This window comes from Haliaeetus leucocephalus, unplaced genomic scaffold (assembly GCF_000737465.1).
Source record: "Haliaeetus leucocephalus isolate CR32 unplaced genomic scaffold, Haliaeetus_leucocephalus-4.0 Scaffold751, whole genome shotgun sequence".
NCBI lineage: Eukaryota > Metazoa > Chordata > Aves > Accipitriformes > Accipitridae > Haliaeetus > Haliaeetus leucocephalus.
In genome coordinates this window covers 5,849,912-5,862,641 of record NW_010973187.1, presented here as the reverse complement: position 1 = coordinate 5,862,641, position 12,730 = coordinate 5,849,912, and the positions used below count along the sequence as shown (strand labels likewise).

The following is a 12,730-nucleotide window of genomic DNA, read 5'->3' as shown; positions in this document are numbered from 1 at the left end:
TCAATGTCAGCCGCGTTTCCTTCCACATGCGGTAATGCGGTCTACACCTTTTGCTCTTCCCCATATACCGTCCACTACCTGGACTGGACTCCCTCGCTAAAGGTGGCCTTGGCTAACCCTCGTAAACGCGGGAGGACAGCAAAACGGTCAGCTGCCACCTAGTGGAACGTGGTCATGTGTGCTCCATGATGGTACGACAAGCAAAATCGATGATGAGCAGCTAAGAGTAAGAAAGGCTACGTTTTTAAATCATTACTGAGGTTTGCAGCGTAGCCTGTGCAAACAAAGAACCTTTTTATTGTACTACCCAATGTGAGTAGGAGAAAGATAAGCAAGTGTCCCACTAAAAAAAAATTCAAGCAAATTACAACGACATAACCATCTGCCACCAAATAAAAACAGACAATGATAAATGAGCATATAGTAAAAGAAAAATGGTATTCCTGGGAAAAGTCTAGCACTATATATATTTAACTATTTGCCAAAACTAAAATATCACAAGACATTAATAGAATTCACCTTTTTTTCTTAGAGAAAGAGTGGGAAAAATGCAGCATCCAAAACGGCAGAGATGATATTGTACAGCCATGCTCTGCCTGTATTCTTTAGCATTTTTACACTGATCGTGCTACCTGCTTCAAGTCTTAATAAGGGCTAGAGGAGTTGTAGGTTTGTAACAGTTACCTCCCTTGACAGCTACCTGGCAGTGATGGAAACCACCTTTTCCTAATGAATACAATTCATAGTTACTGAACCCATTCCCGCATTTGACTTTTCCAAGCCTTTCAACAGACTTTGCAAAAAGTACTACTGAATTTTTTTTTTACTAAAAAGGAATGATAGGAGAAAGTGTAGCTTGAAGCGTGGAGAAGTACAAACAGGAGACTGCGCTGGCCAGCAGTGGAGAAATAAAGACATGGAAAATATTTTTGTGAAAATGAGAACCTAAGGATAGGAAGATTGACAGGAAAGGAAGGAGCAAGTGAAAGACTGGAGAGAAAAGTAGGTCAGTCAGTCAGTGGCTGGGACAGAGAAAACAGCATTTGGCAAACGAATTTTCTCCTTTAGTGGTCAACAAAGATAACCAGTATGAAAAATGTATGTTGAAGGCTGACATTTTAACAATAAACACAGGAATTACAGATTGAAGTGTGTTTCTCTGAGGAATGGTTCAAAAACATCACTAAGCAGAGCAAATCCAGATTTGATTTACAACCAGGAATAATTAAAAAAAAAAAAATTCTATTTCACTGTTAAGAAAGTACTATTTATTTCCTTGAAAAAAATTTCTGATAATGAAACATGTATTTATTATTTAAATAATTATTATCCTCAGTTCATATGATGATAGTAGCAGCTATATATATACAAGCCCTAAAAGGATGATAGTTTAGGACAATTTGTGAGAAGCTCACATGGACTATTTTAAGAGAAGCTGAACTTCTGGTGACTGAGAAAGGATTTGCCAAACATCTCAAAGTTTTATGGTTCTGTTATAGAGATACTGCTAATTGAGTTTTAATCAAGAACTAAAGAATCAAATCTGTTTTCCTGTGTTTAAAGTGGTTAGGTTATATAAATTGAATTTGGTTGAAAGACTTAATACCTGTTGTGACAGAAGCTGAGCCTTTTGCAGAATATCGTTAGTAACTTAAGCCTTTTATCTAATTACATAGGACTAAATACACTACCAGGAGTCTTAAGGGTTGTCATGAAGAGGAACAGGGACTGCAGGTCAGATATGTTCTGGTTGCAGAACAAGCACTTGTCTTGCTGAAGAAAACAGGCAGATGGACATGTTCTTCCAAATGGGAGTGTTAGAAGACTGAAGTCTCGGCCTGTGGGAAGAGACAGGAGCAATAAGGGCTGGGAAAGATGCCTAGGTCTGCCATATGCTTACAGTGAACATGGTGAGTAGCAGCTCCTTTAATGCTTTACCCGCCTCTGCTCCTTCTCAACATGGACATTAGAGAGCACTCGGTGTTAGGGAGCATAGGGTAGGGCTGTAAGGATTGGGTCCTGCTGTTTCTGTAACTGCTGTGGAAGAGCTCCACTGCACCCTTCCATTGTGTATCTTCAAGGACTTCCAAGATACAGGCGAGTTCCTTGCCAGGGAATTTTACACTATACATTTATAAGGGAAAGTGCTTAACAGCAGAAATATTAAGTTTCTGGGTATTAATTATCTCAGCAGCCAGAACCATTTTTTTTGTTTGTTTCGTTTTGTTTTTTTTGTTTTTACTGTATAGAATGACAGAATAATTTAGGTTGGAATGGACTTCTGGAGATCATGTGGTCAAGCCCCCTCCCTCCTCAAACTGGGCTAATTTCGAAGTTGAGATCAGGTTGTTCATAGCCTTGCCCAGCCCAGTTTTTATTGTCTCCAAGATGGAGATTCCACAACATTGCTTGGTTCCTATTCCAGTGCTCAACTACATTGCAAAGAATTTTTGCCTTCTGTCTAATCAGAATTCTCCTTGCACTACCTTATGTCTATTGCTTCTTGCCATTTTGTTGTGCACCACCAGGAAGAGTCTGGCTTAATCTTTTCTACAATCACCCACCTTGTAGCTGAAGATAGCACTCAGACCCCTCTCCACTCTTGTCTTAAAACTGAACAAAACATTTTTTTAAGAATATCCTTATACATCATTTGCTTCAGCTACTAATCATCTTGGTAGCGCTCCACTGGACTCATTTCAGTATGCATGCTGCATCTTGTACCGTGGAGGCCCAAACTGGACACAGTTCTGCAGATGCAGTGTCACAAGTGCCAAAACAGAGGGTGACAATCAGTTCCCTCTCACTGCTGTCTACATTCTTACTGCTGCGGCTCAGGCTGTGGTTAGCTTTCAGCACCCCAGGGGTCCCTTACTGGCTCACATTCAGCTTGTCCACCATCCCCTTTTCCTGCAAAGTTGCTTTCTTGCCAGTCAGCACCCCGCTTGTTCAATGACATGGGGTTATGCCTCCCTCGGAGGTGTAGGACTCTGCATTTGTCTTTGATGAACCTAATGAGGTTCCTGTGAGCCCAATTTTCTAGCCTGTTGAGCTTCCTCTGAAGGACAACCCAGCCCCTACTGTATCAATCCCCTCCCTACCCCTAATTTGTTATCCATGAATCTGCAACCCATCCCAACATCCAGGATGGTAATAAAACCCTTCAGCATTATTTGGCTCAGTATTAACCCCTGAGGCATGTTACTAGTAACAACCAACCAACCAGACTTCAAATGGCTGACCTCAGCCCTCCGAGCCCTGCTGTCGAGGTGATTTTTCCACCCACCTCATAGTCCACACCTTGAATCTGTATCTCTCCAATTTATTGTAAGAATACAAAAGCAGATGGTTTCAAAAGCCTTGCTAAGGTCAAAGCAAACAACATTCACTGCTCTCTGGTCAGTACCTGAAGGCAGTCATTTAATCACAGAAGGCAAGCAGGTTGGTCAGGTGTAGTTTCCCCTTGGTAAATCCATGTTGTCTGGACACAGCTTCTAGGAGAATTTGTTCCATCATCTGCCTGGGATTGCAGTTGGGCTGAGCAGCCTATAGTTCCCTGGGTCTTTCTTGAAAATGGGCATTGCGTTTGCCTTTTCCAGTCCTTAGAAACCCTGTACCCTGTTCACCAGGATCTTTCAAGGATGATAGCAGCCTTGTAATGATACCAGCCTACATCCTTGAATGGAGCCCAGCTTTTCCCATAGACTGGTATAGGTCCAGGGTAAGTAGTCCTTAACTCAGGCTTCCTCTGATGTGGGTAGTACCTCACTCCCCAGACCCTGCCCAAAGATCTGAGCACGGATGTCTCCGGTTAAAACCCGAAGCAAAGGCAGCACCGAGTGTACCTCAGTTTTTTCCATGTCCTTTGCCACTAGGTTACTCACCCCACGTAGTGGGGCGCACATTTTACTTAAGCCTTCCTTCCATGTCAATATACAGAAAGTGTCCTTCACATCCCTCACTAATTCCAACTCCAGCTAAGCTTTGGCTTTCCTAGTTCTGCTTCAGCATGCCTAGGCAGCGTTTCTATATGCCTCCAGGGTAGCCCACCTCTGCTTCCACAGTCTGTGTACTCACCTTTTGGATTTGAGTTCAGTCAGGAGTTCCCCATTCAGCCATGGTGGCCTTCTCCCATGTCTGCTCAACTTCTTGCATATCAGAATGGACTGTTCTTGTGCTTCATCAGCTAGCTGCCCTGGGCCCTTCAGGGCAGTCTTCTACGTGATTCTGCCAACAAAACGTATGCAGGAGACAATGTCTGCTCTCCGAAATGCCAGGGTTGCAATTCGACTGTTTATCTTTCTTCCTTGCTTCCCTCAGAATCTTAAGCTTTGCTGTCTTGTAGTCACTGCTGCCAAGGCTGCCACCAGTGTCAGTGTTCCCAGCCAGCCCTTCCTTATGTGTCAGTAGCATGTCTAGCATAGCCAGACTTGGCTTGTTGAGCACTTCTGTCAAGAAATTGTCCTTGATGTACTACAGAAGTAGCCTGGATCACTTGTGCCTCTACCATGTTGCCATCCCAGTCCCCTCCACGAGAACAAGAGTGACTGTAAGGCTAAGCTGTTAATGTTGTTTTTCTCAGTCAACTGCAAAACAAAGACTAAACCTGCCATCAAAAATCATACACTGGGAAAAATTTAATATCAGGAATTAGAAAAATACTTCCAGTTACTGTTTCTTAGTCAAAGAGAAGTTAAAAATATGTCACAAAAAGGCTGGTTTAATATCAGGAGATTTAGCTCTCTTGAAGAACCGGCCACCTCCCAGCTGACTGAAAACCCACAAAACTGACTTCCTAGAACTACAGTGGGACTCTTGCTGAAGGCAAAACGAAAAAAGAAGTTACTTAGCAGGAGTCTTCATTCTTTGAGATATGTAGTATATTTGTCTGTTTAAGTGTGGCTCTGAGCCCATAGCTCTTAAGGCCACAGATGCTTTTATTCTAACAGTATCTGTAGAGCAAGTTCACACTACACGGGGTGGTGGAGATCAGAGATCCATCTCCATCGCCTTAGTTTCTCTGATACCCACAGTCCAAAGAGAGACATTTTGAACAACAGAAAGGCTAGGCATGCAGTTAGGAAGCAAAAGTAAGTGTGGATTATGCATCTACAAAGACTCGTGTTACTGATTGAGTAACCTGGTTTTTTTTCCTGTATTTGACCATTAAGTCCACATGTCTACTCTAACAGTAGTCACTTCAGTCAGTACCCTGTAAAAGCAAGGTTACCAGGAAGAGGTCTTGGAGCGCTTCGTAACGTCAGCATTGCTCTACCAAATCCAACACTTCTGGATGCGTCAACATTTGGTGAAGGTGAATGTCAATGTAGGTGGTTTCCCACAGGTGTCAAGAACAGACATGCTCTTCATATAAGCTGCAGTACTGCACATGCTATAATAGAGAATGTGCTGATTACTGGGTATAGTAGATATAGAAAATAATGCCATCTAGTCTGTTACACAGATAGCCATCCTTAGTGTAAAGATGTTCACAATTCCTCAAAAGGAAAGATTAGCATTCTTGGAGAACATGTTAAGTGCTTGGTTCTGTGAATGTAAAAAGACAAGACTTAGAGTGGACAGTAAGTTTTCTGCCTCATCCTGTGCTGTCTTAGAAACAAAGCAGGTAAATTGATTCAAAGGAAACTCTGTAGTATATCTCAGGGAGAGATTTGGAAAAAAAATCCAGTGAAATCTCTCTCTAGGACAGACATTGTAGAGTGAGAAACGCCAGTGACAAGGTCTTGGGTGTCACCAGTTCTGAGTGGGAATTACAGCTACCAAAAAAGCTGGTTAATGAATAACATAAAGACTGAGCAATGAAGAGGGTTCGGTATTAGGAAAATACCCTAAGAAGGCCCTAGGGAGCATTTCTGAGAAAATGACCCTACAAGATGAGTCCTTGAGAGAGGAGTTAGATCATCGTTATTGCTTTCTTCACATTTGGATCATAGGACAGTAGGTCTGTAGTCCAGCTTCCTGCTCAAAGTAGGGTCAGCTCTGAGGTCACACCAGGTTGCTCAGAGCTTTGTCCAGTTTGGGTTTGAAAACCTCGGAAGTTGGAGTTTGCACCCACCTCTCTTAAGCAACTTGTTCTAACACTTGACTGTCTCCATGGCAGGAAGGTTTTACCTTGTTTGTATCCAGTCTGAACCTCCCTTTTATCAACTTATGTCGATTGTTTCTCATCTTCCCACCATGCAGCACTGCAGAGCCTGGCTCTGATCTCCTAGTGACCTCCTCAAAGGTATTGGCAGGTTAATATTATATCCCCTTAAGTCAGAGCAAGTGGTGAGTTGGAGCCAGAGGTTCATATCAGTGCTGACCCACTTGCTTTGTGCTTCAATTTCCTTTTCCCTTTTCTTTTCCTTTCTTGGCAACGTCATAAGGGATTTTGAAGGCCAGTTTGGGCCCAAAGGCCCTGGACAGAAGCTTGAGATGGAGAAGCTAGTATCTTTCAGGCTTCATTGATATTTAACTGCAGATGAAAGGAGTTCGGGATTGGAAGATCAGCAGTGGAAGTCATGGGAGTAAGTGGTCCAATAATATGCTAGGGGCAAAGTAAAACAGGCATTAGAGAATTGTCTGTTAGCAATGAAAGGCCCAACATGGAGTCTGTTATGTACTCCAGGAACAAACACGCACTTGGCTTGTTCTAGGTTAAAGAGCACAAATGGAGCATTTCCCTTTGAATGTTTTTTTTTTCTTTGGAAGCATCCATGCTCAGGGTGTGAAGCTGTAGGCCTTGGAAGCACTCTGCAAAATAACACAAGTGAAAACCAGCTTTCTGCACCTTCTTGGTGTCTCCTTGATAATGAAGCAGCAAGCCCAGTGTGCTGGTATTACTGTTCAGGCTTCATAGTCCAAACACAGATCCTAAAGAGAATTAACAAGGAAGGAGTAACTCAAGGCAAGATTAAAACAAACAAACAAATCCCAACAGAAGAAAACAAACCCCAAAACACAGCACAAAACCCACCAACTGATTATGGGTCAAAATAAGATAGAACTAAAGAAAAAGGAAGGCAAATAGTTGCAAATTAAGAATAGAGCTGACCAGAAGGGAAGTTTCTTGCATAGGCTGTTGAGAGTATCTGCAGAACTAAGGTGACAGGCCTATATATGCTGCATCTCTAGTGGGAAAGACTAAAGGGTTGAGCCCAAGTAATCCTTTTCCAATGACCTGTCTACTCACTTGTGACACAGCTCTCCAAATCAGCACTGAGTAAATTTGCCACTGGGAAGGGATGATGGTTTCTTTTCTGCAGTGATGCTTACTCTGTCTCCTCCTCTGCCTCCGTAGCAGCCAGGCTGGAAATAGCTGACACAGACACGGGACTCACAGGGTTGCAACACATGAGTTCCTCAGGCCATTCACTGTAGTTACACCAACAGGCCTTTATGCCTGTAGCATTCTGTAAATATACTCTGTTCATGCTAGACAACTTTCTGAAAAACTAGTCTCTTGTGCTGTCATATCAACCATGTTGGTAACTGTTCCAAGTAAATCAAACCCAGATTCAATTTCAGAGCCAAATCTTTCAGGTTTGGGAAGTCTGCAAAGGTGCAGCTGAATGTTGTGCACCATCTCAAATTGCTACTGGTGTCCTTACCCTCAAATCAAGTTCTCCGGGATCCTGATTGTTATTTCTGGCAAGCTTCCCTTTGCCCTTCTGTAGGGAGAGCAGATTACAGACTAGATCTAAATATTTCTGCACATCAGCCATAAACAACAAAAAACCACACACAAAAGAATCCTGCCCATGTAATTTGTGATGCATTACAAAATGAGAGCAAGAGTATGCATACCATCTACCATGGATTCTCCAGTCGAAGGGCAAACAGGGACCTGCTGCTGAATTATCAGCTTTATCTTTCCTCTACTTAGGAAAGTATGTTTTAGAAGAGGTCTGCACTTCTTTGAGTAGTAGCTTTCAAGAGATACTCAAGGTGCAAAACAGCATAAAAATTTGCATGAAATAAACATTCTTGTGTTCTGAAGTCTGAATCTGTTGTATGAATCTCCTCCAAATATTTCTGGAATCAGTATTTGGCATTTCTTCCAGTTGGGAATCCTGACAGATTTGGAAGAGTAAAACAGATACTGGTTGCACACAGCAATGTCTTTCTTTTAAAATAAATAGTTCTGTGGTAAAAACAGAAGCGTAAAAACTAGAATGCAATGAACAAAAAAGTTACAGTGTGATCTGCTGCCCTCTGAAACTGGTGGTATTTAGAGCATGTTAGATAATAGAAGCAAAAGAGTACTCCTACAAGCAAAATACTTGTATAACCAAAAAAAGGGTGGGGGAAACCAACTCCAAATAGACAACAGCTTGTAAATCACTCTAATGAACCTGCAAGTGCTAAAAAATTACTTGGACTCATATTTGGAAAATAAATTCAGTGGTCTTTGCCCTTTGCTGGCCGTGGGCAATGATGGCAACCAACTAATAACTCATGGCTGCAATATTGCATTTTCTTGGCTGTATCTTTGATTCCTAATGGCTGCTAGAAATAGCAAAGCATCTTACGAACACAGCTGTCACTCTTCAGCCATACATGAGGACCACTCTATCAGATGAAACTTTGCTATCTACTGTTACTTCATGATATTCGGTTTTTCTATACTGGAAAAGATAAAACTCAAGACTAAAAAAAAAAAAAAGTTTTCAAAATATAAGCAACTCAGACCAAGGCACAAATTGGACAGTAAAGAGGAAGTGCAGGATTAGCTTTTGTGACAGGTAACAGAACACGCAAGACACTATACAAAAAGATGTTTACCTAGAAGGTAAAATGTTCCTCCTTCGATTACCGTTTCCTGTAATGCAGGGCAGCTTTCTACCTCCTCTGCCAGTTCTGAATGTATGCATACAAAAATGCAGTTTGCAGTCCAAATTTCTTGCTTTCAAAAAAGATCATACCGCAATTGTGAGCATCTTCCCTACAGTATCTCCAAGACCAAGTTTCCAGATACTTCATAAAAGGAGCATAAAAATGTACATTTTCCCCAGATTTGCAGAAGAGGTTTGCTGCGAGAGAAAAAAACTGCAGTCTTCTCTGCAGAGCTGACAAGCCAATGAACAATTTAAGTCTCACTTGATCTGTAATTGGAACAGGCTTTACATAGAACAAGAATCTTAATGCCTAGATAAAAGTTGCATTTTTACTATTAACAATGATAAAGAGACTGGTTATAAATTTGTACTGCCCACTGCACTGAGAATTCCTAAATCTAGCAGCTGTAGCAAAGTTAATTCTTACACTGATAAGGAATGAGAAAATGCATTCAGCTAAGCAAAGGAATTTAAAAATGATTTATCAGTGCAAAAAGCTCAGTAGCTGATTGTCACACGTGTCCTGACATGTAAGTACAGAAATATTTTAGACACGAATGCCAAAAATAATCCCAGAGCAATTCAGCCCTATACAGAGAGCTGGGCAGTTCTTTTGAATTACCAATGGAATTTTGAGTGCTGGCTATCTGCACAGTGTATTTCAGCCTCTGGGAAGAAAAAGGGCAGTCTTGCAATACATACCATTTTTGCTTTGCAAAGATAAATAATGACAAAACCCATTTGTTTCTTACAAACATATAAATTATTTTATTTACAAAGCCATGTTACAAAAAAAAAAAAAAAAAAAAAAAAAAAAGCAAAAAACCAAAAAATACAATCGCTCACTAGAGAATATCTCCAGGCCCGGTGTTGAACCATGGCAGTATCAATCAGATACAAGTTTGTTCTGTTTTTCCTTTTTTAAACTGTAAGCCATAGAATTTACTATTTACACCTACTTTAGACATTTATTCTGCTTACAATTATCACAAGCATGGAATGAATTCTATTTGATACTGCTAATACATAAAGGTGCAGGACAAAGAATGAAAATACTTAGTGTTACAAAATATGGATTGTAGAAAAGAAATTGGCTGTACAAGTATGGCATTTTTTTTTTCTTAGAATGATTGGACATGCTTTCGTCAAAAGTCTTCTGGAAAAGGTTCTAAAATCTGTAGTAGGAAAGCACAATATAGCAGGTGCAAATTCATTTCTGTGCAACAACAGTTATTTAATATATCCCATGACTGACCAGCTATGCAAAACCCACAGAGTTTTGTTAAAGTGCCATGGGTCAACAGCATAACAAAATATAAGGTGTAAATAGAAAAATTTCTTTTTTTCTTCTTTTTTTTAAAACAATAGTTCACTGAGAATCAGCAATAATAGAATATGCTGTATAAACTATTCTCTACAAAGGTCGATCAGCACTATTTACAATTGTTACATCAATACAAAAGAAGGCATACAAGTTATCCAAGTCGCTTTTTATGGCTGACGGGCCTATGCATTGCGTATGTGTAACAACCAAAGCTTCTGAGCCTCTATTGCTGGAAACAAATCACAAGATTTTCAGGCAAATGGGGAAGAAAAAGAACTACCAAGTGAATGCTACACTAATAATGCATTATAGGCTGGTCCAGTTTGTATCCATTTTTTTCAAATGTTTACTTCCATGTCACTTTTCAGGCTGAAATTTTTGATACATATAATTAAATAATGATTCTTTGATGATGAAAGAACACTGTGGGATTTTACTTCGTGCTTAACTTTCCTGAAATGCTGTCAAGTGTAAGCCAGTTGAAAAAAAATTTAAGCAGCATTCGAAGGACAGGCTCCATATTCCAGCTTTCCAATTAAAAGATGCATGGAAAAAGCTAAAGCTTCCTAAAACTACAAAATTGCTCCTTCAGTCATTGATTAGCATTATTTCTCAGAAGCAACCACTGAATCTCACAACCACTGTTTTCCCTCAACAACTAGAAATAGCAGTTCATTGATTACAGAGGATGACTTTGTTACTGAGATTTTTAAACTCCTGCAGTTTTTAAACTCAAAATAAATTAAAAAAATCAACATAGTACTGCTCCTAAAACTGAACAAGACAAAAATTGTGCAAAAATAACAAAGATATGTACACATTTTTCAGTCTGAAGAAATGTACAATAAAAACATAATTCAAAGAACATTTTAAAAATATAAACATTGCTTAAACTTTCCTAAGTTTCATACTGTTTCTGAAACTATACCAGTCAGTTAGCTCTGAAGTATAGCAAAACATAAATTATTACAAAATTAACACTATAAAAATTTATTTTAAGAATATTTCTAAACTTTTTTCAAAGGGTCTAGCCTTGTTTATAATTGCTTAAACATTTTTTAGTCTTAAAATTTGCCGTAAGCCTTCTTTTTTTAAAAAAGAAAGTAGTAATAATCTCCCTATTTGCAGTCTCTCGCCTTTCCCCAAGATGTAAATAAACCAGCATATAAGTGCACTTTTAACACTGTAGAAATAAAAATTAACTCCTCTGTACTATTGTTCCAGTACCTAGTATTGGCTTCCTGATTATAAAATCTATATTTTATTAAAAAATTATTCAGTAATCCTATAAGAAACACTGTCAGTGCAATTCTATTAATGCAAGCCAATCTGCTCAACTCCTGTCCTCGCAAACCCAAACTGTTTACTGAAGTTATCAAGTGCTATGATCTTAAGGGTCTAGAAATCCACCACAATATGGGGATTTTACATGTTGAGCCCCCTGATAACATTAATTACAGTTTGGTGCAAAAATCCGCTCTGCATTGATTGAAGTATAGATTCCTTAAGAGCCTGATCCTGGAAGAGGCTGAACACTCAGAATTCCCACTGAAATTATTAAATGCTGTAGGTACAGAGCACCAGTCAGGATTAGTCCCTAAAGTTGCAGTGCCCCAGCTGTTTGCAAATTACTAAGAAATGCACTCTATTTTTATCCATAGGACAAGCTTAAATACAGAATTACTGTAATTTTTATTTAATGAAAAAATCTGGAGATCCTTTAAATAAATTCAAATCATGATCTGGATTTTTTTTGGAATGTCCACCGTGTTCTGGTAAGGAAACAAAGGGAGCATTGCAATGCTAACAGCTTTAAAAGGCATGAAACATAACCAAGCAGAATGCACAGATCAGTGGCAAATACAAGTGAAAAACTAAACAAATCACTATTACAGTTTTCTGTAAATTTAATTCTCTTTAAAACCACAAATTCATAAAAGGTTAAATCCATCTGCAGGACATAGAAAAGAAAAACCCTGTGGAGTAGGGCTGCTGAGAGCTAGAGATTATAGGCTGGTTCCTTTTCCTTGTTATGGAAGAGTCCTTATTCTACCAGTCCGGTTTGATGTCTTCTAAAAGAGAAACCAGAGCCAGGTTCAAAATCACAAAATGTCTTTCAGTATGTAATACTTTAATAACATCTGTGTCTGACAGAACTCAAGGCAGGAATTTATTTCAAGTCCCTGAACTAAATTCCCTCCCTGTTCACTGATTACATTAGACCTTTAAGAAAAGGAACTGCTTTGAATAAACTGTATTTCCTTTTGGGACCGTCTGATTTTAGTAAGCTTCGGTAAATCTCATGTTCATTAACTTGGTGTATCATTACAAGAAAAAAGCAGCAATTAGACAACAACTCTGAAGTATCTTTTCCTCTACACAGCATGTTTTCATGCACAAGGAATCCCCACACAGCATACATGTCACCTTCCCTTAATAAAATGATCTAGTTACTCAGTATTTAAAAACTACCGCATACTGAGGTCTTGAAGTGTTAACACATTCAGGCACCTAAAAGCACTATGAAGACAAAAACACTTGATTAGTTATAAGCCTAGAACAAGGA

At 39.6% G+C, this 12,730-nt stretch overlaps 1 protein-coding gene across 9 annotated transcripts in view; it reads right to left on the bottom strand.

The window, feature by feature from the left end:
• Positions 1 to 5,942: 5,942 nt before the first annotated feature.
• Positions 5,943 to 12,730, bottom strand: part of ATXN7L1 (ataxin 7-like 1) — a 123,626-nt gene continuing 116,838 nt past the window's right edge. For 5 of the 9 annotated variants that reach the window (XM_010580882.1, XM_010580880.1, XM_010580884.1 and 2 more), the window contains 2 exons: positions 7,196 to 7,321; positions 5,944 to 6,550 (listed from right to left, as the gene is read on the bottom strand). In XM_010580882.1, the coding sequence (XP_010579184.1) occupies positions 6,458 to 6,550; positions 7,196 to 7,321 (219 nt within the window). In that variant the 3' untranslated portion in view covers positions 5,944 to 6,457. Of the gene's footprint in view, positions 6,551 to 6,801; positions 6,877 to 7,195; positions 7,322 to 9,584; positions 12,685 to 12,730 lie in introns of those variants that run through there. The other 4 variants (XM_010580890.1, XM_010580881.1, XM_010580889.1 and 1 more) reach the window with 4 other exon arrangements.